General features: G+C 40.5%; 1 protein-coding gene across 5 annotated transcripts in view; it reads right to left on the bottom strand.

Moving 5' to 3' along the window:
• Positions 1–560: 560 nt before the first annotated feature.
• Positions 561–26,429, bottom strand: part of SYBU (syntabulin) — a 1,013,882-nt gene continuing 988,013 nt past the window's right edge. For all 5 annotated transcript variants that reach the window (XM_044067096.1, XM_044067094.1, XM_044067093.1 and 2 more), the window contains one exon: positions 561–3,397. In XM_044067096.1, the coding sequence (XP_043923031.1) occupies positions 2,257–3,397 (1,141 nt within the window). In that variant the 3' untranslated portion in view covers positions 561–2,256. The remainder of the gene's footprint in view (positions 3,398–26,429) is intronic.

Below are 26,429 nucleotides of genomic sequence, written 5' to 3' on the forward strand. Positions count from 1 at the left end.
CGCCTCTCCAGGAAGAAGGGATTTCCACACAGGGCAGTGTTATCTCCCTGACGAAAAGACTATCACTCAGGCTATGGAGTGAGAGAGGGTCATGGCGCCTTGAAGGAAATGCCCCCTTGCAGAAGTGACGAAACATCCCTCACACACCGCCCAATGCACATCCCTTTCCAGCAGTGTGCTGAGTTCATGTAGTTGGAGCAGATTAAAAAAAATTGTAAAATGCTCAAACTACACCAACAGCTGCCTGAAAGATTACCACCTCTCTAATAGCTCTTTCCCAGTTAGGAATGATTTGGCTGACTGACTGATTAAGGTGTCTGATGACTCGCAGATAGTGGGGAGCAAAGAACTGCACACACACCAGCACCCACACCAGCATGTATGCACACAATTTAGCAAAACAAATAAAAAGCATAACATAGACGGACAGAAAGTGATATCCATGTCTAACAAATGCTGCATGTTAGCCAAGCACTGCCTATGTATTACTCTCAGCTAGAATATCTAGAATGTATGCAATAAATTTCAGATTTATGAATGTTTAAAAAATACACATACTACATGGTTTACATGCTTTAATGTTTTTCACTTCAAAATTTAAAAAAGTGAGAAAGTTACATGACAACACTGCACAAAGCTAAACACTCCACATTTTTGTTAATGAAAGCAGTGGTGGTAGAGAAACAATTTCATCTGCACCTGACAAAAGTTAATTCTCAATCCCATTACAGGCTTCTTTTTTCTGTAATAATCATCACTTGTACTTTTATAAGCACCCTTTTGACCTAAAGTGCAGCTTCAGGTGAATGAATGAAATACAAAAACACTTTCCTACTAGTACTAAGAGGACCAGATATGTCCTAAGATGAACTGCAAATGGCATTAAACTAAAATGCACTTTGGCTAAAAGTATGCTCCTACACACTGAAAATGCAAATTAGGGAGCAGACTCTGCCTTGTAAAATGACGATTAGCAAAGCACTGTACAGAAGAAAACAAACAACAACTGCCTCCGAGTGCCAAAACTGTTCTTTGGAAAAACACAGCACTAATCCACACCACTGGAACCTTCAAATTTACACTGCAGTCTTTCTGTAACATTTCTTTATGAAGTGAACGTATGCATATTTTACTGAACTTCAATGGAAAGTTTATATATACTTCACTACTTTGTGATCCAATCCTTATTTTCCAATTACAATCTTTATGGTTTCGTCAAGCAGACTTGTCAGTCTAGCACAAAAACAATGAATTAAACAGTCTCTCATTGCAGAGGTCACTAACATGAACAAACTGGCCCTGTTAATAATACAACGTGCACCGGACCAATATAACTTCCTTTTAGCCTTCCTGCCTGAGTAGCAGATTAAACAAAAAACAAATATATTTCCAATCATCACCTCAATCACCAAATTAGAGAGAGGCAGGCACACACAGGCATGCATCCAAGCACACATTGCCAACAACTATGTTTTCATTGTAGTAAACAGTCAGGTCCGAATGCTAGTGAGCTCCATTGTCCTATGCCGAAATTCTGACAAAATAAAACTATACCTTTAAAACTTTGTTTTTCTTCAGACACCACCACCACCACCTCCTGGTTAGAAGTCAGCTGACTTAGGGTAATGGTGTGGAGTTGGATAATTAGGATTATTTGCAGTGTTGCATCCGCAAACATTCCACTGTCAGTTTGTAAAAGAGGTGCCCCATGTAAGTGTGTCCATTACCAACAACGGTTAGGGACAGAATTAACGGTGTTCTTCACTATCAAATGTCAGAGATAGAAGTAACTCTGTCCATTACCATCAAAGGTCAAGGACAAACGGTCTTGTGGCTTACAAGCCAAAGGGACAGCTGGCACCACAGGGAATACACGAGGAGGGAAATGGGGAAAATGTTGCTGAGCAACACAGGGAAGGTAACAAGATCAAAAGAAGAAACTGCCTTTGGACCCCCCCCCCCCCCCAACACACACACACACGGACGCACACACACACAAATACAGACCAGGGTCTTGGAATAAGAGACCTTGGGAAAATTAAATTTTGCAGCTTTCCCTGTTAGAATGTATGACCCCTGCAATGTATTCTGCAATGAAAATATATTCACAAAATCATAGTGCAAATTGAATGCAGAAGTATTACATTGAATGAAGAGGTGTTGAAACACACACCTCAGCATACAACATTTAAACATCAGCTTTAATAGCTTTTAAGTGCTATATACATTTACTTTTCTCTTTTGGGTTGCTATAATTCAGAATGGAGCCTTCATTTTGAAATTGGGACCAAATACCCCAGTAGAAGGTATACGGCGCAAAGAATGTAGAGCCACTAAACAGCAGCCACGTAACATAGTGCCAATATTGTACACTGGATCTGTCCCACTTCTCTGAGTAGCAAACAACCACGCAACTGTGGGCACAACTGGAACTGCTAAAGCCAGGAGATCAGTAATGAAACTATTGCTCCAATATCCCTTTTCAGTATCAGCAGTGCTTTCTACTAACAGTGAGTTGAAGTCACTCTCATACATGTCTTCAAATGGACTTGCAAAGTCAAGTTCTTTCATTGCACGTTCTGTCAAACCTTTGGAACCATCTGTACAGTATCTGGATCCTAGATGGGACACTAATATAGCTGAGTTGGGATCACTGGGTGTCAAATCCATGATGTTTGTATGTGACTTTGATGAACACTCACTCTGAATTTCAGACACACATGGACTGCTGTGTGACTTAAGCACCTGGAGTATAAGCTTTTCTAGGTCAGGACTGAATGGGATTACATCTGTCTGAATTGCCTGCTCAATCACACCAGCAGGGACGGACAGCACTTTGCAATCTTCCGTAAAATACTTATCAACTGTGCTTACAGCAAGCTTAGATGATGCAGCTGCTGGCTTTAGATAACATATGTCACTAAAGTCATTTGCAGTGTCCAACATAATTTCATCAAACAAATCATCTCCATTTGCCATCTCATCGCTGATTAAAAGTCTACCATCAGCAAGATCTTCAACTGCTTGCTCGCCAGAATTTGTGTCAGCAGCTACCTTTGAATAGACTGTACTTTGCATCAATGACCTGCCTGGTGACCCACACATGTACTCCACAGATGGTTCATCCCTTAAGGCACCATTTTGAGCCATTTCCATACTGTGCAACAAAGACTCCAGTTTCTTATTTTGGATATTTATGTCTATAAAATATTTCTGAATCCCTTTGTCCTTTTCTGCCAAGCTGTTCTTCATAGTTTCAATGACTTGCTTCAGTTGTTTTATCTCTTTCCTTGCTTCCTTAAGGGCTAGCTGTGCTTCAACACGATGACACTCCTCCTCAATCCAGTCATCTCGCATACGTGCCAACTGACATTTCAATTCTTTAATTTCTTCTTCACTAAAGGGAGAAAACAAAATATTTAAACACTTAAAATTCCTGATCTGGAAGTAAACTATACAGCCATAATAGTCACATATACTAATCTCCCATTCAGACAACACAATGCCGAATTTGATTACAGCAAATCTAAACCTATTACCGCTATGGTCTGACAATATGTTCTTTTATGATGGCAACCACATAAAGTAGTTCATCTGCAGACTGATTTTAAATTATGCTACTCTGTGTGTGTAAGTGTGTGTGTGTGTGTGTGTGTGCATGTATGTGTGTACATGCACTTGCATGTACATGCACACTGCGAACATATTAATTTTATTTGTTAACTGGTGAACTGGCCCACAGATCCTTCTCAGCCAAGACCTTACAGTAGCCTGTCAACTGTCATGTTTTTGAGAAATAGGAGGAACTTGGAGTACCTGGAGAAAATCCATACGGACATGGGACAGCATGCAAACTTCACACTCTGACCTGTGGTTAGGATTGAACCACAACCACAGACCTCAGAGCTCTTAGGCAGAAATCTTAATCCTAAGTACCATGTTGCCCAGAATACAACTTTATTATTAGATAAAGCTCAGTAAAGGTCACTACTCCCATATTTGCTTACAGGGTAGTCAAATTCCTCCAGCTGACCTCAGGAACTCCTAGCCAAATATTGCACATGAGTCTGCAGCTTGTTTCTCTAGGTGGTACAGGTGCCAAAAACATCCACAACAAGTGTACTATGTGGAGATAGGGGGCCAACAGTGACACTAGCAATGTCATGATTACTTTACAGCATTCATTTTAAATGTCTTCAAGATTCTGTTAATTTAGGTGTTTACAAAATAGTCTAGTTAAGCTCAAGTGGGGGATACATATCTTACGTACCACATCTTATAGCAACAACAGTAAACTGAAGATCAAGATGCAACACCTAACTTAAGCAATGATTATAATTTCAAAATTCACTAACAGGCAGGGTTCTTATGTTTTACTTCATTGTATATATAAAGCTGTCTGAGAAATTACTTTTTTCTATCCTTACTCATTTACATACTTGCTATTTTAGTTTGTAATTTTTAACTGGGGTACAGGATTGATCCAGATGGACCCTTTTCAGACTCTGTCCAAGATCACTGTCTACGTGACTTGTCTAGAATTTCTCAGTAGTGAAATGGAAGCAGTGGGAAAACTCTGCACTACAGGAAGCAGCTTGCCAACAGTTCATAGCCTCCTCTGCTACCAGATCACAGTTTCATGTTAAATGGAGTTTACTAGCTCCTACATTGAAATACAGCTATTTTGTTTGATCTAAATGGTACTGTAAAATTTAAAGAATATTACACTGCAAAAAAGACCCCACTGCTATAATAAAAATTTTACAAGGTTATGTTCTTCAGTGTAACTACTCTTGAACATTGTGTAGCTGAGAAACTGGTGTCCATAACTTCATCAGTTCAAAGCACTTATACTACTGCATAAAACATTTACATCTTCTCCAGTTACCATTAAGTGACTACATAAGTTTTTATACAAATACATATAGCTGAAAATATTGCTATTCTCCCAATATTATAATTTCTAAGGAAGTGTTTGAAATAGTAAAGCAGTCTGGCAAATCATGTGCGCTAATATGCAGGCCTAACACCAAAAGAGATGGACAGTATTTTGCAATATAAAACTAGCGAGCTGCATACAGAAACTTGACAATGGAGGACACAGAGTAACAGCCCAGAAAATTAATCACTGATCAATGTAGACATTGTGGAGCTGGCATTTAAGAAGTGAATAAACCATCTTACTTATAAAGTAGTCTCTCTCTACAACTACACTTGCCACTGTACTGTGGAACCCACGTAAAACTGTCTATGAAACATACTTAGAATGTCTATGAAATGTGCTCATGTTACGCCGAATGAAACAGAATGTATTTTTTCATTTTATGTTTTTTTTCCCCCCTCTTCTGATTTGGTAAGTTTATCAGCAACATATGTTCTTCTTTTAAACACTTTTGTTTGATCAGATGTTAAAGGACAGTCCTTAAGACAGGATGGCACCTTCTAAGATAACAGGCTGGTGGAGCTTTAAGACCCAAACGTGATTCAGTTCAAGAAAAACAGATGTGAAAGGAGTTTGACAAACTCTTGACTGTTGTGTGTTGAGCGTACAGCTAACCTGGTTTATGACCAGTTTCCACAGCAACAATGAAGTCACAAAGGACTTGAACTGTATAATTGTGTTTTAGTGAAATGCTGAATGGCTTGCTTGTTATCAGCTAACTCCAGTGCTGTATAGAAAAGAGTTTACAGAATACAGGAGAAAAGGCAGATGGAGGTATGGCTGAGTATACTACAGAAATCCACACTTATTTCACAGATGGGTGAATGCCGATGTAATATTACTGCATATCAAATGCTTGTCGATCTTTTGGTTAAGGAACAAGCCCTTAGCACTATGCCTGAATACATAAAGATATGGGTGGCAAACTGGGAGTGTAACACTGTTGAGGAGATGAAGAAAAGGGGGCACTCTTGCTTAGCAAGTAGACGGTCACTGCATAGGAGAGCAGGACTCAGCATTGCACACAAGTATATGGAAACCCATGAAAGGTAGCCTAGGCCTTCTCAGCAGCTTACATACGGCAATGGGGCAGCTACAGGCTCAAGTAAATACCAAAGTTTCGGGATTAGATGCCTTAAAGTAACTAAACGGGGCATACACTGTCTCACTAGCCATTAAAGAAGATGGGAGAACAAAGATCTCAGAAAGCATCCGGCAATACTAGCACTACACCAGTGATGACGTGTATAGAGGCAACATCTGTACCTATGTATCACACAAGTCTGTATCCAATCTCGGTAGAAGGGAAGGAGGCCACTGCCAAAAGGGACACAACCTTAGACATAACCACAGTCAAACCTAGAGTGGTGAGATACTGCTTGCTTGGGCAGTACTCTCATGTTACAGCCTTAGGTGAAAAACCTTTTCAAGTACTTTTGACCAGAGTCTATCTGGACTAGGAAGGGGGGCAACTAAATAAGCAGGTGGCTGTGTCTGAGGATGTTCCTACTGATGTCCTAATAGGGAATGAATGATTCTGACAGTAAAGTACCTTGCACACAGCCAAGCATGGAAGCAAACCCATACAGAAGCTAGTGGGGTAGGTTGACTCAGCCAGAGCGTACATCTCCATCTGGAGCTGGTGATGTGGCTTCTTCAGAGAGACAGCTGGGTAGAAGCAGTGATCTTGGGTCTGAGACACAGCAGGGGAAACATAACGGGATATCTTTGAAAGGTGATACTTTTAGGGGAGAGGTAAGTGATGGTCCGCTCGAACTTGTAGCACTGCTTTAAGTCCTTTGGAAGGGAAACTGGAGAGGGTCAGTAAAGAGGAGCTGAGTCAAGCTCAGCTCTCAGACCCCACTTTACAGGACTTGAGGGAGGTAGCCATGAAGGCTCCAGATATTCAAGGGTAAAGGGTGTCCATATATTGGGACAAAGTATTGTTGTATAGGGAATGGCTCTGTGAAGGGCTATAGGGAGTAGCAGTACAGCAGCTGGTAGTATGCAGGATCTATCAACCAGCACTTCTGACAATAGCTCATATTTCTTTTGCAGGCCATTTGGTCATAAAGCTTACTAAGTAATGGCTTATGCAGAATTTTTATTGGCGTGGGATTGCAAAGGATGTTACAAGGTACTGCAGGCCATGCAAGCAATGCCAAAAGGTAGCAATACTGGAGACAAAGCCGAGGCTTCATTGATGCCTTTGCCTGTTATTGATGAGTGGTTTCAGAGAGTAGCTATGGATATTGTGAGACCTATGAGAATCCCAAGTTCCACAAGCAAAAAATATATCCTAACAGTGGAGATTATGCCACTAGATATCCAGAAGCAGTCTCTGTCTCTTCTGTTGAAGCAGAAAAGGTAGCAAATGCCTTGCTAGACACTTTCAGTAGGGCAGGTTTTCCTGGGGAAATACTGACAGACAGAGGTGCCAATTTTATATCAGACCTACTGGTATGTTTGCAGAAGTGCTGTGGGGTAAAGCACCCATACACTGTGGTGGAGAGATTCAACTCTAGAATGAAGACTATGCTCAGTGCATTTACAGACTAGTTCAAGAAGGAATGGGACAAGTATCTGCTCCATTTTCTTTGCAAACATGGAGAAATTCCATGAATCTACAGTGTTTTCATCCCTTGAGTTATTGTATGATCACAGAGTAAGGGGGCCCCTGGATTTAATTTGTGATGGGGGGGCAAGTGTGATTCTAACAAGGAGACAGTTGTGAAATATGTCCTAAACCTCAGGACGAGGTTAAGGGAAGTTAATTAGGATAAGCTCAGGAACACCAAGCACAGGCACATCAGCAGCAAAATGGTATGACTGATCAGCCAGTGAGGTTTCTGTACGGCCACAGGTGATGGAACTTATTCTTGAATGACACAACAAGCTGCAAGCAGCCTGGGAGGGCCCTTTCACCACTATATAACAGAGGAGTGATGTCACCTACATGACAGACTTGTCAAGCAGGAGGCCAAAGAAGAAACTCTACCATGTTAATATGATAAAGCCGCATTATGACAGAAAGGTCCTGGTACTTAGTATTGGCAGTCAGTTACAGGAGGAGACCGAAAGGAATCGGGGGTATCTGGAAGTAGGTTTCCTTGGTGATGCTTGGTCTGACACCTCGGTGGATGGGGTGGCTCTCTCCCCTCAGCTAACCCCTTGCCAGCTTCAGGAAATCCGAGCAGTGCTGCAGGAATATGAGGATATGTTTATTAGGAGGCCAGGGTGTATCCACCTAGTGGAGCACCACATAGACACAAGAACACAACAACCAGTCAACACATTCTACAGACTGCCTGAAAGAGTTAGACAAACTCTGGAAGAGGAAATAAAGGACATACTAGTAATCCAGGAGTCCAGCAATCCCTGGGACTCAGTGGCACTGATATGCAAAGAGGATGGCAGTACCTGTTTCTGTGTGAATTACAGGAAATGAACAGCCATACAGAGTTGGATGCTTACCCAATGCTCAGGAGAGATGCCATGGGCTCAAGCTCAATGCCAAGAAAGCCATGGGCTCAAGCTCACTGCCAAGAAATGTACAGGTATCCCCTTTGGGAAAACATGTACCTGTGAATTACCACATAGGTGGCAATACACTAAACACCAAAAGTGTGATAAGAGACTTAGGGACACAGGTGGACAGTGGTCTCACCTTCGATAACCACATCACCACAACAAACAGGAAATCCTTCTATGTGGCACACCTCATCACTAAGGGCTTTTCATCCAGAAAAAAGGAGGTCATTGTCCCACTTTACTTATCCCTCATTAGACCCATTATAGAATACAATCCCCCGTTTGGAATGTACCTCTCAAGACATCTACAACAACAGGAAAGGCCACAGAAATACCTCACTAAAAGAATCACAGGCTAAAGCAGATGCCCTACGTGGACCGCCTTAAAAACTCCAGCTATACGAGGCGATCTCTGCTTAACATACAAGGCCATGTCAAACCCAGAGCTGTTGGACATGCTACACTTAAAGAAATCCCAATCCCTCAGAGCCAACACGCTCCAGGGATCTAAACCTTGTCATCACAATAAACGAAACATGCTGGAGGGATAGGTTCCTGACCCACAGACTCTGGAATAGACTGCCCATACATGTCAAGCAGAGCACGTCTTTGGCCCTCTTCAAAAGGAACTTGACGACTGGATGGGAGAAAGGAAATTCACCCCGGGGATCACATCAGTCACCTTGCTAGATAGGGGTCCAGGGAAGTAATAGTGTGGGAAGAAATAGCCAGAGAATTGTTATGGCTAGGCTTCTATAGGCCCTAGGGTCGATAGCCTAGTACCAACCTATGAACCTAAGATGAAAGCCTTAGAGTAGTTGGATGGGGCTAAGTAACTACTGACATAACCAAGGTTTACTGGCTGGTACACATGATGCCAGCACCCATGCAGCAGTCAGTTTGTGATTCCATTCTCAATGTATGAGTTTACAAAAATGCCCTCTTTATGAAGAATGCCCCAGCAACCTTATAGAGGCTAGAAGATAGATCTCACCCTAATAGCAGCAGAAGAATATGCTCTTATAGGTTCATAGGTGTGTACTAGAATAATGGCCCTGGAGCCTATATAAGCCTAGCCCAAGAAGATTCCCTGGCATCATGCCGCCCAAAGTTAAGTTCCCAGTGCCCCTGTCAAGCAAGGGCACTGAAGTGATCCCTGGGGTGAACTTCCTATTGCCCATCCACTTGTCAAGATTTCTCTTAAAGAGGGCCAGTGAAGAGCTCTGCTTGACGTGAATGGGAAGTCAATAATTCATCATACTAGAAGACTCTTCTAACTATAGTTTGAGAGCTACACTTAGCCAGGTTTTCTCAGGGTGAGAAGAGTGACTTACTGTGTATTTGAGTCTCTGACTTCGAACCAGGGAAGAATATTAAAGGCACTGAATAAGCTACAACCTTATTTGTATGGCAGAAAGTTTACTGTGGTTACAAACCATAACCCTTTAAAATGACTACTCGAGCAAATGGACAGAATGGGAAGCTTTGTAGATGGAGGTCAGCTTTGCAGTTCTGTAACATGATGATCCAACTTTGCTGTTGTAGAACTAATAGCAATGCTGAAGGATTATCTAGAAGGGGCATGGGAAAATTTACAAAGAAATGCAATTTTGTCTCAAGCTACGTTTCTTAAGAGACAGCCTTCAGAAAACTTGCTTGTGCTTCCTAAATGAGGAGAACTGTGAAGCCACAGGTGATGTCCAACCCAAGTTGAATGTCTACAAATGTACTTAATGGGAATATGTATGAAAATGTGCTTACGCCAGGCTGAATGAAGCAGAATGTATTTTTTTTTGTCTGCTTTAACATTTTTTTTTCTTTTCTGTTTCTGGCATGTTTATCTGCAATGTTATGTTCTCCTAGTAAGCACTATTGTTTGTCCAGATGTTAAGGGACAGAAAAAGGTTCAAGTTCTCAGACAGGATGGCATCATCTTCCAAGAAAATTGACCACTTGAAGTTTAAAACCCAAATGGGATTCAGTTAAAAAAAATGTGAAGATCTTTTGACAAATTCTGCTTGTTGTGTTGGGTATGGGGTCTAGTTGGTTTATGACCAGTGTCTATAGCACCAATGAGGTCACACAAGGACTTTGGCTATATAACAGTCTCTCTTCCCTTTCTTTCATTTGGACAAGCTGCTTAATGCCTCTCCCCCTGGCTGGGTCTGCCGGCACTCCAATCTACACAGTTCAATACCCGCAAATTTTGTCAAGGCCAGCAAGGATCCTATGGACATTCTGGGGGTTCCTGCTATTAAACATCTATGGAGCCTGGCATTTACATTTTATGACCTAGCCCTTGTTACTCCTCCCCACTCCCTTCTGCATACCCTGTGGTATGCCTGATGGGTGGGCATGCAATGCATCACCCCATCTCTGCAGCAGCTCAGCCATCTCTCTCCTCTATCCCCCTCTTACAGACACACACATTCAGCCCACCATCTCCAGCTGCCACCAGAGACTGATGTAGGAGATGTGCATAGGCTGACTCACACCCAGAGTGGTAATGCCCTTCCCTCCCTGTAATTGAAGTTCAGTCAGTCACCTGAGTCATTGATCAAAGCTAGGTCGTATGGCTGTAGTCGGGTCTTTATCTTTGCCACTGGAGTGCCTCTTATAACTGTCTTACTGAAATTTTGAATGTGTAGTTGTGAGCTTGTTATAGAAATGTCTTATCAAGTAAAATTAGCAAGTTATTTTAAGGTACAATACTTTCTGTATCAGCTAGCTAGGAAACTTCAGAAGTTAGATTTTTCTGTATATATTCTATGTTTACTACACTTTCATTTTCCTTGTGTGGCAACCTACATGCATTTTATTCTCTATTTATGCTATTTTTTATTATTTAATTAAAATCAATTTTAGTTATTGCTACGCTCTTGTGGCTGGTAACTAATTTATTATTACAAACATATTTATGCACGGTTGCTTAGCTGAGAAGAGGGTAACCATTATTCAAACTAAAGAATAAGCTGTAAGCCTATGTTTGAGACTGCTTCAGCCGACTACCAGTGAAAATATCAACTGGCAAAACATGAGAAGACAGGTAACTAGAACCCCCTGATTTTACCCAGGGTGGTGGTAATACTACCAAGGCCAAGAAGAAAGCTGTGTGGAACTGAAGAATTTGGCAACATTTCCTGGGAACTGTGTGCATGTGTGTATGTGAAAAACAATGCTTTCTGTGAAAGGCTTTCCTGCAACCTGAACACATTCAAGCATGTATAATTATAGAAACATGGTTTCAGAGCAATGGAAGCACTCCCTGCATTCCTGAGTATAATGTGTATGACATCTTCAGACACACTGGCAATTGTCGGAGAGTACCAGTATGTCAAAGACATCATCACCTCACAAAATCACACTAACAATTAAATTATTACTTCATAGCTAGCTACAGAATACCCTCTATGTCCACTTTTGAGCATGACCGCTATCTTAACACACTAGCTAAAATTCTCACTGAATTCAAGCCCTTTCTATTGAGGGACTTCAACTAATCAGTAAACTGTCTGAACTACACTGCCAATGGTTGGCATGTCCTGCACTTCCTTGACATTATAAATGCTCTCTTTTACAAAAATAGTTACTCACCCTACTAGGGGGTCCCAATATCCAGGCTCTAGTTCTCACAAATACGGCCATTTCTTGCATAGCACCATATGCATCATCATGTACTGTTAAATTAGATCATAATTTAGAGGACATTTTCCTTTAAAACTGGCAGTACCTCCCCTGTAAATAGCTTTGTGTTTGGCTCATAGGTAAGTACTGAACTAGCTGCCCATATGGGCCATTTTAAGCCTGGACAATTGCCTTATCAAAGGTGAGACTCAAACCCTGTACCTTGTAACTGTGAGGTAAGCATCTTAACCATTATACCAACCCCAACCCAAGATTATATCACCCCAGATGGGACTTGAACTCACAATCCCTGGCTTAGGATGCCAATGCATTATCCATTAGGGCACTGCTTAGGGTTTTTTTCAAAAATAAACCTTCTTCAGTTACTTGATGACTTAAATTCTGCTCCAATTATCCTCTGAAGGATCCTACTACTAAAGATGATACCTATGCACTGACGTCTACTCCCACTTAAAAGTTCTATACAGCCCCTTATTCGCAACAAATATATACAGAAATTTAAAAGCAAACCACTGTGGTGGAATATCCATATAAATACATTATACAACAGACAGAAACTGCTTAATGCATATAAGAGGTCTCACTCTACTTAGCTTATGAGCACACTTATGCAAACAAAGAGCTTAAGGGAACCATTAGGAAGCTCAAAGCTTAGTATGAATTTAGAAGTAGCCACCAAGACCAAAAGTAACTGCAAATCTTTAATTACATCAGGAATTTAAGAAAGTACAGTTGTGTAAGCTGAACTTAACAGAACAATAAATGTCTGAATAATCACTGCTACAGTAGCCTTAGCTATATGAGTTGTATCATGCTGAGGATATAACGGCCAGACAGCTTCTAAAACTTCAGAGCACCTTCTATGTGTTCAAATTGCCAAGCAGCTCAAAGCTATGCTGTCTAACAGACAAGTTTAGGAGCAAAGCCCTACAGAGCTTTCCTGCCAGTAGAGACAGGAAGGCTGAGACCTGAAAGGCTATGCTAGGAACAAAAAAATAAACGTTCACACCCTGGCATACAAAACACACCAAAAACAAGTGGCATGGAGGTAAATAGCAGCTACTGACCCAGTGATCATTCGAACATCTACTGTTATGGTATGTTAATCTTACACAATTGTACTATGTTCATCATACTGATCACTGGTGCAGTAGCCTCAGCTCTATGGTTAGATTATCATAACCAACTACATTAGGGAGGTGGAAGGAAAGGGTCCAGTAGCCCCTGGAGAATGGTCCTAGCAAAGCTTGATCTGGACCAAGAGAAGGAATCAAGCTTATAGACCTTTGTAAAAGTATGTACAGAGGACCAAGTAGCAGCTTCTGGAGAATTTCTAAAATCCATCCCTTTCCAAAAAAGCCATAGATGATGCTAAGGCTCTTGAAGAGTGGGCCTTGACCCTGCCTGGTACAGATTTCTTATGGTGACCATAACAAAAGGTAATAGCCTCAGACAACCATTTGGAAATGGTCTGTTTTGATATAGGTTATCCTTTCTTCATACCTTCACAAAAACGAACAATTGACTTGAAGATCTGAAAGATTTAGCTCTGTCAGCATAGTACCGGAGTTGTCTGTGGACTATCCTTTCTCTCTCATTTTGAAGTTCACTAAAGAAAAAAGGGGGATGAATAGTTTGGCTTAAAGTAAACTTGGATACCACTTTAGGCATAACAGAAGGATTAGTTCTCAAAGAAACCCTGCCCCTATGGAAAATGAGATTTTGCAACTTGGATACCCTTCCTGCCAAGGTAACAACAATAAGTAAACATGTTTTCCACGTTAAGAAACTCAAGTCAGCCAGATTAGCTGGTACAAATGGAGTAAGTAGCAGACTCCCTAACAAAATTAAGATCTCAAGGAAGGGCAAGCGGTTTTACTTGGAGGCCTCATATGCAAAACCCCTTTTGAGAGCATTTTGACATGAGAAAACATTGAAAGAGGATGATCCATGGGCAGACATGCTGAAATGGCCAATAAATGAAGAGAGGAATAAGAAAGGTCACAGGATAGCAAATCACACAAATACTGTAAAACCAGATAATAAATAACCCTGAATTGGTGCTAGTTGTGTTATTGGCACCAACTATAAAACCTTTTCCATTTGCTAATACACAATTTCTAGCCTCCATTAGTATCTGCTGCAAGGCCTCAGTAAATAGGTGCCTAAAATGAATTAAGACCCTACCATCCAAGCAGTCAATTGAACTGATGACTGATGTTGAAGTGTATCAAACACCGCTGTTCTTGTGCGAGTACATACATTCTGTGAGGAAGCTTGTGGTAATTGCCCCTGGCCATTTCCAAAAGGTTGGCTGGGCCTGAAGGGAGTCACTACAGTGATCTTGAGGGATTCCTTCTGAATCTTCAGAAGTACCCTGGATATTAGTGGAAAGGGTGGAAAGGCATACAGAAACATTCCAATCCAAAGAAAAGCAAAGGCATCCGTCTTCCATTCCTTCTTGCAAGGAGTCCTGAAACAGAATTTTGCCAGCTGAGTGTTTAGAGAGGAGGCAAAGAGGTCTACCTGAGGAACTCCCCACTAACAGATCAAGGCTTGGGAGTCCCACTGATCTAGTTTCCATTCTTGAGTGCCTGCCCTAGTCCTGCTCAGCTTGTCTGTCACACAGTTTTTCTCTGATAGAATGTAGGATGCCTGCAGAGTGAGACTGTATTGTGAAGTTATATCCCAAACTAACACTGCTAGTCTGCAAAGGTGGGGTGCAACCTGGTTCCCCCTTGCTTGACGACGTACTACATGACTGTGGTATTGTCTGTAACCACCTCAAGAGGGTCTGAGGGCCAAAAATGGTTCAGAGAGTTAAGTACCTTGATCAGGGCAAGCACCTCCTTGATATTTATGTGCTTGCATCTGTCCTTGGTGTCCACCCCCCACACCACCAAAACTGCTCCCCAGGCAAAATCCAAAGCGTTTGTGATGACTGACTGCTTTGCAGCAGAGATGGAGAAGGAGAAACCTGGATTTAAATATATCTGTTGTCTCCACCAAAAGAAATTCTCTAATGACAATCCCCAGTAGTACTGAGATCTGAAAAGTTAAAGCGTGTGGATACTGGGACAAAAGAAATTTCAGATTCCACAGTCTCTCTCTCTGGTGGAGTCCTGATGGTATTGTGAGAATCATAGATGTCATGAGACCCAAAATTCTGAGGTATTCCCTTGCAGTGTCCAAAGTCTTCTGAGTGGAAAACCTTAGAAATAAATCTAGACAAACATCTATTTTTTTTCCTGTAAAAGAAAAGCTCTTTGAACTGAGGAGTCTAGCTGACATCCCAAGAGCACAATCCTGAGTGAGCTTCTGTAAAAGAACTCTCACCCAAGATAGAGATTCTTAACATTATGAAAAAGATTCTGAAAAAATAAGCAGGCAGTCTAAATATGGAAAAATGTGGATACGCTGTAGCCTAGAATGACCTATAAATGGAGCTAGACACTGAATACTTTTTGTGCAGAGTACAGTCCAAAGGGTAAGGTAGAGAACTGATAATGTGATCCTGACACACAAAACCTTAAGAAATGCCTGGAGTCTGGATGAATACACACATGAGGAAATTTGAAAGAAAAAATAGTAACAGGTTGTGAAGTGACATCATTTTGAACTTGAGCACTATCACAAACACGTTTAGGAATGAAAAATGCAGAAATGGTTCTCAGAGTTCTCTTTAATTGGTACTAGGTACATCCTTGAAAAAAGCCCCTTCCCCACCTGGGGAAGAAGAAACTGGTTCTATCACTCTTTGGGGCAGCATGAGAAGAACAGGAGGAAACAAGACTCTCTAAACTGCAGGATGAGGAATGGCACCCTAGAAAGGAGGAATTTCCTCCATCTGCCATCTGTAACCCTGCTGAATGATTTTCAAAACCCATTTGTCCGAAACATTCTGTGCCAAACGAAAAAATAAATATTCAAACTTTCTGGAAGAAACGGGTCAGAATGGGAGAGGGTCACAATGTCTCTTGAACAGTCACTTAGACTTGGACTGCTTTTGTATTTGGGACGTATAAGACTTCTGGAACCTCCTTGCCACTTCTTAAATGGTGGTGCTGCGGTAGCGTTGTCGCCTCACAGTTAGACGTTGCCAGTTCGATTCTCAGTTAGAGCGTCTTCTGTGTGGCGACATGCGTGAACGGGCGTTCCTTCATTGAAGGTTGTGCATTAGGCCCGGCAAGCCAGCACATAAAACTCTACTGCCAATCATTAGCGGACCGGAGTTCTGCTGTGGTGACCCCTAACCGGGAAAAGCTGAAAGACACAAACTTGCCACTTCTTAAATGTCTGTTGACCTGAACTCTGTTGAGACTATTTATTCTGTTTTTTTTTTTTTTTTTTTTTTGCCAAAACTGAATGAGGGGAAAGAAAAGAAAATAAGAAAATCCTTGGACAATTTGGAAAAGGAGAGCTGAAAAATCTTACAGATTCCCTGGATTAGTTTGCCCATTTCATCACACTTTTTGATCACATCTGCTGCAGAAGGGACAAACACAATCTCTGTCTAAAGGAGAATTTAAAGTTTACTTTTTTTAATCATCTGGGAGGTTCTGAGAATGCAGTCAAATAAAGCCTCTTAAAATAGTGCCAGAGGTCACAGCCCTGGGAGAAGTATCAACAGAATCATACATACACTGCAAACAATGAGCTTGCACAGGTCACTACTGTTACTTAAAGCACCGTTTCTACGCAAGAAGAAATTGTAAATAAAATATTCCGAAATTAAATTAATCTAACACTTTAAAATTCTGAAAATCAAAGTTGCAGAAGTATACACTTTTTCCCATACCTATCAATAATTTTCCCATCCTTACTAGATATTACTTAAGTGCTTCACAGCAGTGGAGTCAATTAAAGCTATAACTACTGGGGAAGGTTTGGGAATAGTGTGTAAAAATTTTAAAGACCGAGGAATTTTATACATCTTATCTGCCTTTTAAGGGACATCTGGCTGACTATCAAGAAAACTGTAGGCAGTAAGACAGACATCCTCTAAAGCAGACAGGACAGGGGAAAGGGTGGAGGTTCTAGAAAATCGTTCTGTAACAACTCATAGTATTTTCTGAGGGACTGAGAAACCTGTGTTCTCCCACTGAAAACACTAGGACATTCTAGCAATAGTCTCGTAGAATGAGAATCCCCCACAGGAAGAATCAGAAACGGAGCTCTCCTCGAGTCTGAATCAGAAATCTGAACACAAAACCCTGAATCCATCCCTGTATCTTCCTGTTCAGATTCCGTACCTTGAATCTCTTCAGGAAAAGAAGAATTCCACCTCTTTTACCAGAAACTCCTTTACAAGGAGGAGCAATGGTCTGAATTAAACCCTGACCCAGACCCAGACCCAGTAAACTACTTCTATCCAAAGAAATTTCTGGAAGATACATGCTTGGTTTTGTTTCTTTTTGACAGAAAAATGGGGCCAAGTGTGTTATTGATGGCAGCAGCTACTCCCCAGGGATGAACCCAGCATTCTGATCCAACAGGGAAATGGTCCCTGTTCCCTCTCCCAGAACTGGCAAAAGTGTCTCTTCCTTGCCTACCTCTGGGACTCTAACAGCCAATGAGGATATGGCTAATATCCAGACCATAGTGGCTGAAAGTACTACACCAGAAGGACAGAAGAATTCAGGGTAAAAGATGAGTGGTATAAGGTACAACAAATGGCTACAGCAGAGACACCCATCTGCAGCTGAGGCAAACTGCTAGATTACTGTGGTGGCAAAGGCTGCTTGCTTAACTTTTTTTTTTTGTCACTGGAGGGACGACTGACTGTGGGACTGGTAGTCTGTTCTATGGTCAAGCCGAAAATGGTGTCTCTTTCCCAGGGAAGACTAGCAGCAATTGCCAGTAAAACTACTAGTGCGTAAAACTTACTTTTTTGACAGAACTTTACATTATGTTAGCCACACAAAGGAAAAATAAAAAAAATCTCCAAAGAAAATACATTTTCAGTTAGTTTACACTACTTTTAAACTGATGAAAAAACAAGTGCCCCATTTAAAAGTATGTTACAGTCTCGAGACAGTCCATTAAAATAACAATTGTAGCTTTAAAATAACGTTCCTGAAGAGGAAAGTAGTAAAACCTCAATAAAATTAAGAACTGGAAGATTTTTTCCCCAAAAGCGAACTTTACCTACTCAGCAAAGGAAAGCACAAGCTGAGTGTTGATACTCGAAAGCCTTAGAGGAGTGTACTCTTCAACAGCAGTAAAGCTCTGAAAGGATCCGTGCCCAAACATGTCTTTTACTCAGCTCAGCTCCAGTTGCCTGACAGTTTGGGTGCATGAAAGGTACCCTGTAGCTTTGGAAGCTGGCCAGCTGTTATATCCTTGGCAGGATATAACCCAGAAAACTAGGGCTACTCTAGCAGGGATCAATATAAAGAACATCTGACACCCAACAGTGTTCAAAGCTAGTCCGCAATACTCCTACACTCTGACCCAAAGGAAATAGCCAACATGTTAGCTAACCAATTTAGTACAAATTTTACTCCACTCACAGTTGATCTTATCCCACAGGATCCAAAACACCTGACAACCCCTTTTAATTACTACGGGACAAGTTCTCTCAGCCCTTTCAAAAACTAAAAATACTTAATCCATGGGCCTTGACAACATACCAAGTTGTCTGATTATCAGTGCCATATACGGTCTTTCTGAAACCCTACTTAACCTCTTTAATCTGTTTCACAGGTTACATTCCTGAAGCCTGAAACACTGTTATTGTAATGCCACTACACAAAGGTGGCTCAACCATGGTCCCTGGTAGATACAGACCCATTAGTTTCACTAACCTAATATGTAAAGCTATGGAGCTCATTATCTCAAGACTTCATTAATCTGGACATTAAAAATCCAGACCCTCATCAATATGGCTTTATTAAGGAAAGGCCCTGCTTCTTTAACATCATTAGTTTATTTGAAAAAGTAACTGAAGCAGTGAATAGTAGTTATGCAGTGCATGTCTATATCTAGCCAGGGCTATTCCCTATGCAGGCATTACTGATAGACTTGTAAATCTGAATATAAATCCTTACACTGTGCGATGGATAGTTGTCTGACAGAACACATGTGGTTACAATAGCAGATGCCATTTCTGACAGCAAACATTTACCAGTGGTGTACCACAGAGCTCAGTTTTAGGGACTCTCCTGTTTGGCATACATTTCTCAGACCTTCATGTCAACACTTCTGGCCAATGCTTAACTAAGTGTGCAGATGCACAATTTTTGTTGCAACATGGCACAGATCATGTTAACAATTGGTGTAAGGACAATGGTATCAAATTAAATGCAAAAAAAAAAAAAATCTAGCATAGTTTACTTTGGTAAACAAAATGGTTTCACTTACATTGTAAGAGATGCACCCCTCCAATCAGACACTGCTGTAACGGATGTGCGAACTCATTAATTCCTTATCATTTGACCATCATACCGCTACAGTAGTTCAGAAAATCCTTTTATCTTTCCCATTTAATTTCCAAAGGCATCTCCACGAAATCCAAAGTAGTCTTAATTCCCCTTTACTCCAATCTTATAACAACTTCTGACTATAGCGCTCCTTTTTGCACGTATTTATCTAAACATAGCACACAATCTGAAAGACCTGAGAGAGACATAGCTACAAAGATCAGTGTCCTCAAATACCTTATTTATCGGGACAGATTGGCAGCATTTTCTCTGGACTCAGCCTTTTACTGACTCCACTGTGGAGATCTATGTATAGCCTTTCCTTGCATGAAAGATCAAACACTATTTGATCTCCTGTTCCTTTGCAGAACGAATGGCACATCAAAAATTAGTTAAAAGGATCGAAATTTTCATCAACAGATAAGACACACTGACGTGATAGATTCATATCCTAACGTATCCCTCACCACTGGAACAAACGTCCCCTACATGTCAAGTAGGGTAGCACCCTTGCCACCTTTAAGGTAAACCTAGATTACTGGATGGGCAGCCTCAAATTCTGTCCCAGTCCATTCTATCTTGCCCATTTGAGGCTAGAGGGAAATTGTGAATAGGGTTTTTGGTTAGGCTTGAAAAGGTCTGCGGGCCAATTGCCCAGTAATTACCTATAAATCTAAAGGCAGTTACCTTGGATAGGTATTCACTGGGAGTCACTGTTTCATGGACAGAAGGGTGTGGCTCTGTAACAGAACGGTGTGCAGTCTAATTTGGGTATGGAAGTTGGACACCCATGCCCAAGACAATACTACATATCCCTCTATGCTCTTGGTGCCAAGGTTGTATTTTGCAGATTATTCATTGAAAAAGACTAGGTAAAAACATCTATGTCACATTTGGTGGCAGGGTTGCCACTAGTTCTTCACAAAATATTACATAAAGATATTAACCATTTTCACAAACGAGTTATTTTCTGGACTCTACACATAAGATGCCTTTATCTAAACAAGTTAATTTCTCTAACTTAAATCAATTATGGTACACAGTCTGATACTTGGATTTTTAAAGCCAAGGGAAGGATGCACAACAGCAGTCCAGATACCATTGCAGTTGAGAAAAAAACCTTCCCTTACTGCATAAAAAACAAATATATTTGAATGGGGCATGCAAAACAAACAGAAGTCAAAGGCATTGTACTTAGGAAGTCCAGGCATTTCTTTACACAGTTCTTATAGCACTACACCTCCCTGCCCCTGGGATTCTGTCAATCTCAGATCACTTGGCAATTCATGTGATGTTTTGCAAAACCTGCAGTACTTCACTCAGCTCTCCAAAGTGGAGATGTGCTGGGGGGACTATCAATAACTCTTACCTCTGAGATGTTGCCAAGTTGAATGGAACAATATGTCACAAGATGACAACCGGGGAATCATCTCTGCATGGTATGGTCTGCCACTACTTCCCACAAACAAAATAGTTATTCCTAATGCTATTTCTTACATGTGAAACTGGAATTTTTGCAAACCTGGCTTTCATAAAAACATACTATTTTCCTAAATTAGAAGCATTCAGGTACAGCATTTCATCTTAACTTGTGAGTACTAACTCTCCTCCTTAAGTTCACAAGTTGCTTAGAGTCGCACAGTAGGGAAATGGAGGCTGAGGTTTCAAATGTTGGACTACAGGGAACAGCTCATGAACAACTCCGTCTTAATCCTCTGCACCAACTACAAGACTCAGATCGTCATTCCTTGAAAGCACCACCTGTAAATCCATATAAAATCTTGTGTAGCCATACCATGCATCTTATTTCCTTTCTCAGTCGTACTACATATGCACAAGCAAGCCAATCTGTGCCATAATCCTTGCACTCTTTTGATCATCTTACTGCTCGTCTTTGCACTCTCACAATCCCAACCCCCCAGAGTTTTTCCTAGGTGAAACCTTTGAAACTGCAAAGCACTCTAAATGCATTTTTATTAGAGTAGTAAATTGACATGATAAAATGCCTGGCATCCTTGAATCGGTTTCTTAGTCCCCAAACCCTACTGGCATATGTGCCTGTTGAAATTATGAGCACCATAAATGGGATCCTTGGAAGAGCAGAGCTACAAACATGAAAGTGGGTTTGTATGCTCTCAACCTGTGGTACAGCAAGAGTACTGTTCCTATTTCAAGGGACAGTGATCTTGGGAGTTAAGTGGCAGAGGATTCAGCAACTCGTACTGGGAGTGCAGGCGGACAACTTTCCTGCCAAAACACTTAACAGTGATTATTATTATTAGAATGCGTTTTTTGTTTGGTTGATAACAGTTAATTTTTTGGTACAATTGAGAGATGCAATTTTTGGTCTCTCAATTGAGGGAGATCCTAAAGACATTAAAAACACAACTCATTAAAAAAAAAAACAAAAAAAAACAACTACTCCCTCACATTTTATAAAATGTGAAAATGAGTAGTTAAGAGGCCCAAAACATTTTGTGCATTGTGCACAGCACCATAGCTAGGTCATCTAGTTACCCTGGCCATTTCCTCACACTGGCACAAAATAAACTCTTCTGTCCTGTACTCGACTGTAGCATGTTGTAGCAAGCTGTTTACTACAGGTACTCCAACAAACTAAACTCCGCTATAACCACTAAAGGGTTCCAGGTTTGGAAATATCCAAAAGGGGTGGAATCCAACTGCCCATTCCACTTAGAGCTCCTTGAACTATTTGACCAGGAAGGGTTGGAACTGGTTTGGTTAATCATCAAATAAAACAAAAGATAGTTAAAGGAAGACAATCAATTAGTGGATTCCATCACAAAAGATTTAGTTTTTGCTCAATACAAAGAACACTATAATAAAGTATTTTTGTAAAGTTGACAAAAGTGGCCATTTCAAAAAATAGGAAAAACAATAAACTTATACGTGATGATCTAGATTATCAAAGTAGGAAAGGTTTATCTCAAGCCCCTTGTTCCTCCAAAAATGGGGTTGTTTCGTCAGACTTAAATGATGATAGACAATTTAACATGCAGGAAGTAACAGGATCTGAGGCTGGCGTTCAGACAAGTTAGCAACTCGACATGTACCAAGTACCAACCATCAGGATTTTTGGATGAAGGGTAATTCACGGAAGAACAAAAAACCAGGAACCGGCGACAGAGATGGTCTTAAACTGTAGTCCTACTGTTGTTCCTCAAGGTACTGTCAAAATCACTTCACATTATGGCTTTATATATAATTTTACGGAGATTAACACTGAACCCACACATCACGGTTTATTTTTAAAAGGGTTTAATTTTGTGCCTTCCAGGAGAGCCAGTGTAGAATACACTCTTTTAGAGCTTAAATTACTCACCCGTAAACTGAATTTACACTTACTGATGGGTGACAATCCTGGCTCAATAGTAGGATTCAGTTTTTTTAAAAGAAAAAGTGTAGCCAGCCCACCTCTCCATCCGGTGATTCTCATGTTTGAAAAGATGTGTGAAAGGGACATTTGGGCCTTATTTAACAGCAAATGTAAACAAAGATATTATAATCTTACTGTCGAGGACAAACATTATTTTGTTCACTTTGATGAGAGACAGAGAAATAAAATGCATAATACCTGATAAAGTGGGAGGTCTGGTGATCATGTACGATCTAGATTACAATGGCCGAATGTACAATCTTTTAGGTGATACTGTGGTCTACAGCCCGCTTTATCTTAATGAAATAAATGCTGCTTACAGAAGCATCAAAGTTGCCCTTGATGAACTGCTTTTATTTGATCATGTCAGTTTGGATCTTTAAGCGATCTTAAGAGTAACGAATCCTGTAATCCATAGGATTTTTGAGATTCCAAAACTGCACTCTAATATCCAGGATTTCCCTGTCCCACCTACTGTGGCCGCTGTTGACTCTGTTACAGAACAGCTTGCCAAATTTTGTGCATTTTCCCGATATTATCCATGACTCATGGGATTCACTGGATAAGTTGCATAAGGTAACCTTTGACCATCACAGTTTTTTTTTATTACTTGTGACATGAAGAACCTGTTCACAGTTATACCCCAAAAAGTAGGTCTGCAGTGGTTTGATGAAATGGTTCACAAATTTGGTAACGTCACAGCCAATGAAGAGATGTTGATCGATGAGTTAATGGATTTGGTTTTGGCCAATAACTTTTTAAGTTTCTGTGGGGAACATTACAGACAGCTCACTGGGGATGCCATGTGAGCTGCGTGTGCCCTCACTTTTGCCAGTGGTGTGTTGTTGAAGTGGGAACTGGACACACTTTTTCACCTCCCCCTATTTCAGTATTGTAGGGGGTATTACTGTTATTTAGATGATTTATTTATTTGGCATGGCAGCCAGGATCAATTTAATTTTATCTGCCAAATGGAGACCACTACCAGTTTTTTAAAGTTTACACATCACATAGGTTAAGAAAGATTTGTTACTCGGATGTTAAAGTTAAATGGTCCCCAAAGGATGGCCTAGAAACTGGGGTATATAGAAAAGCCACCTATTAACACTTTTTTTTCTAGTTGTCACCAATACCACCAGAAAAAGGGGGTCGTGAGTAGCCAATTCATCAGCGTGGCCAGGCTTACATCTAATGATGTGGTTTGCATAGGGAATTTCTTTAAGTAAAAGGAATGTTTTTGGCTCGAGGTTATGGTTAATTCCATTTAAAGTGACATTTGGGTAGAAAGACAGCAGAAATTTGGCCCAGTTATTAAATGTGGTTTGGTTAAGGACAAGGGATCTATAAATACGGATCAAAGTGGCAATGACTTTTACAACAACATAGTAATCCATTACTCTTTGGAAGTGAAAGAAATAGAAATCATCATTCATAGAAATTGGTTAATGCTTCAATGTGATGACACTACCAGGAAGTTAAGTACATCAAATCATGGTTTTACATACAAAAGAAGGAACAATATTAAGAACCTTTTAGAGAGTCCACCCTTGAACATTGGTTGTTTGTTCCCCAAGACCCTGAGATGAGGTAGACGCCATCAGTGTGACTATATTGAAAACAATTACACCGGGGAGTTGTATGATAAAATAAAAAGTTACATGAAGGGTGGTACATTTGGTCAGAGCAGGTGGTGTACTTCGCCTTCTGCACCCTGTGTCAAGCCTTTTACATAGGCAAAACCATCAGTGCTTTAAAAATCGGAGGATTTATCGACACCTTAACAAGTCAGCAGCGCTCTGATAAGAGTGCTCTTAGTAGACATACACAGTTCTGCAAAGGTTTTGACAAGTTTTTCTTTCTGGTTCTTGAACAAATAGCAGCTACTGCTTACTCCAGTGATTGGATGACTACTTTATTACACCGGGAGATGATTTGGCAGTTAAGGCTTGACTCCATCACTCCACCGGGGATAAATGACAACATTTCTATATTTAGTGAATTGAAAAGAAGAGCAATTATATTGTAGATGTCCTAATTTATTATTCATTACAGTTTCATAAAGTATTTTTGATATTTTCAATAACAGTAACATCTGCTTATCACTTCAGGGTTGATTAAATCATTTGCGGCTTTCTTGGTCTAGTAGAATGTGATTGATCAAAGGTGGAGGTGTGGTTCATTATGTGAAAACAATTTATTTGGTTTTATGTTTTGTGTAGTTGGTTTTGATGATGTCTAGTTATGCAGTAGACGAAAGTGCTTAACCTTTGATGTTTTTACCGCATTAAAGACCTCAAGCACACTTGCTGATATGTCTTTTTTGTTTTCTTTATTTTTTGATTTATTACCAGTACCATTTCTTTCTATTAAAAAAGCAATTTTGTTAAGAAGTGTGTGTGGTGTATAGACTGTAGCATACTACCCTGGTACATTTGTTGCAAGACGTCTTCTACAGTTTACAAAAACTACCCTTTTTTTTCCCCTTCCACCAGGAGAAGACCATTATTTTTGTCTTTAAAATAGATTGAGGGGACTGCCAGACCGGGATGCTGCAAATGATAATGCAACATGTAGCTACTATTCTGAGAATCAGCATTCTTTTATGAAGCTGCATTGTCCTTACAGCTTCTAAAATCAATACTGCACTCATTCACCACTATTACCTGCCAATCAAGCCTGTTTACAGGTTGCTTTCAGTGCAGCTTCCCGCTTTGTCTCACCCTATTTATGGCTCTGGCACTGCATTAAAACCAAACTGTCAGCTTTTAGACAACTCAGACAGTTTACAAGGTCCTCAAATAATCCTCCTAGCTCAGGTTTGGAGTTTTTTTCTTTTTTTACACATCATACTTCTAAGCATTCAAGACTGGTAGATCAAGTTTTAGACTAAGGAGACAGGAATTCTCCTACTTGATTACACAGCTCTTGCTATTTTGTATTTAAAAGCATTTTTAGAAAGATTATGCTACCAAATAAATGGAAGTACAGATTTGCCTTGGCTGCCTAATCAAATTATTAATTTTTGCTGCCTACAAAATGCTACATCATTGCCACTCCTCCTTGGTGATCTTCTCTTCCATTTGTCATCATAAGCCAATAACTGGAATGTATTGACATTATTACTTTATCTGGAATAGCTGCCACTGCTTTCACAAATACCATTTTCTCCCAACTGCTCTTTCAAAGGGATTATTCATTATATTCATTCCACTCTCTGTGTGCTGAGGATAACAGGCTTTAGAGATGAAGTTATAATTCATTCAACCTAAGGGGCACTTGTTATACCCTAACCCTCTGTAGCTCCAAACCTGATGATGGGTAGCGCTCATTATATCATCTCTTCAAAATACTTGCAAATGCACATGCCAGACTCCAGCTACAGCATGCTCTGCTTAAGCATGTATATACCTGTCACAGACCAAATGCTGCTAGGAATCTGCTGTGACACCCACTCTTCTATGGGTGTCATAAGAGAAACACTTCCACTGTCCCA

This window comes from Protopterus annectens, chromosome 3.part1 (assembly GCF_019279795.1).
Source record: "Protopterus annectens isolate FY-2018-M chromosome 3.part1, PAN1.0, whole genome shotgun sequence".
NCBI lineage: Eukaryota > Metazoa > Chordata > Ceratodontiformes > Protopteridae > Protopterus > Protopterus annectens.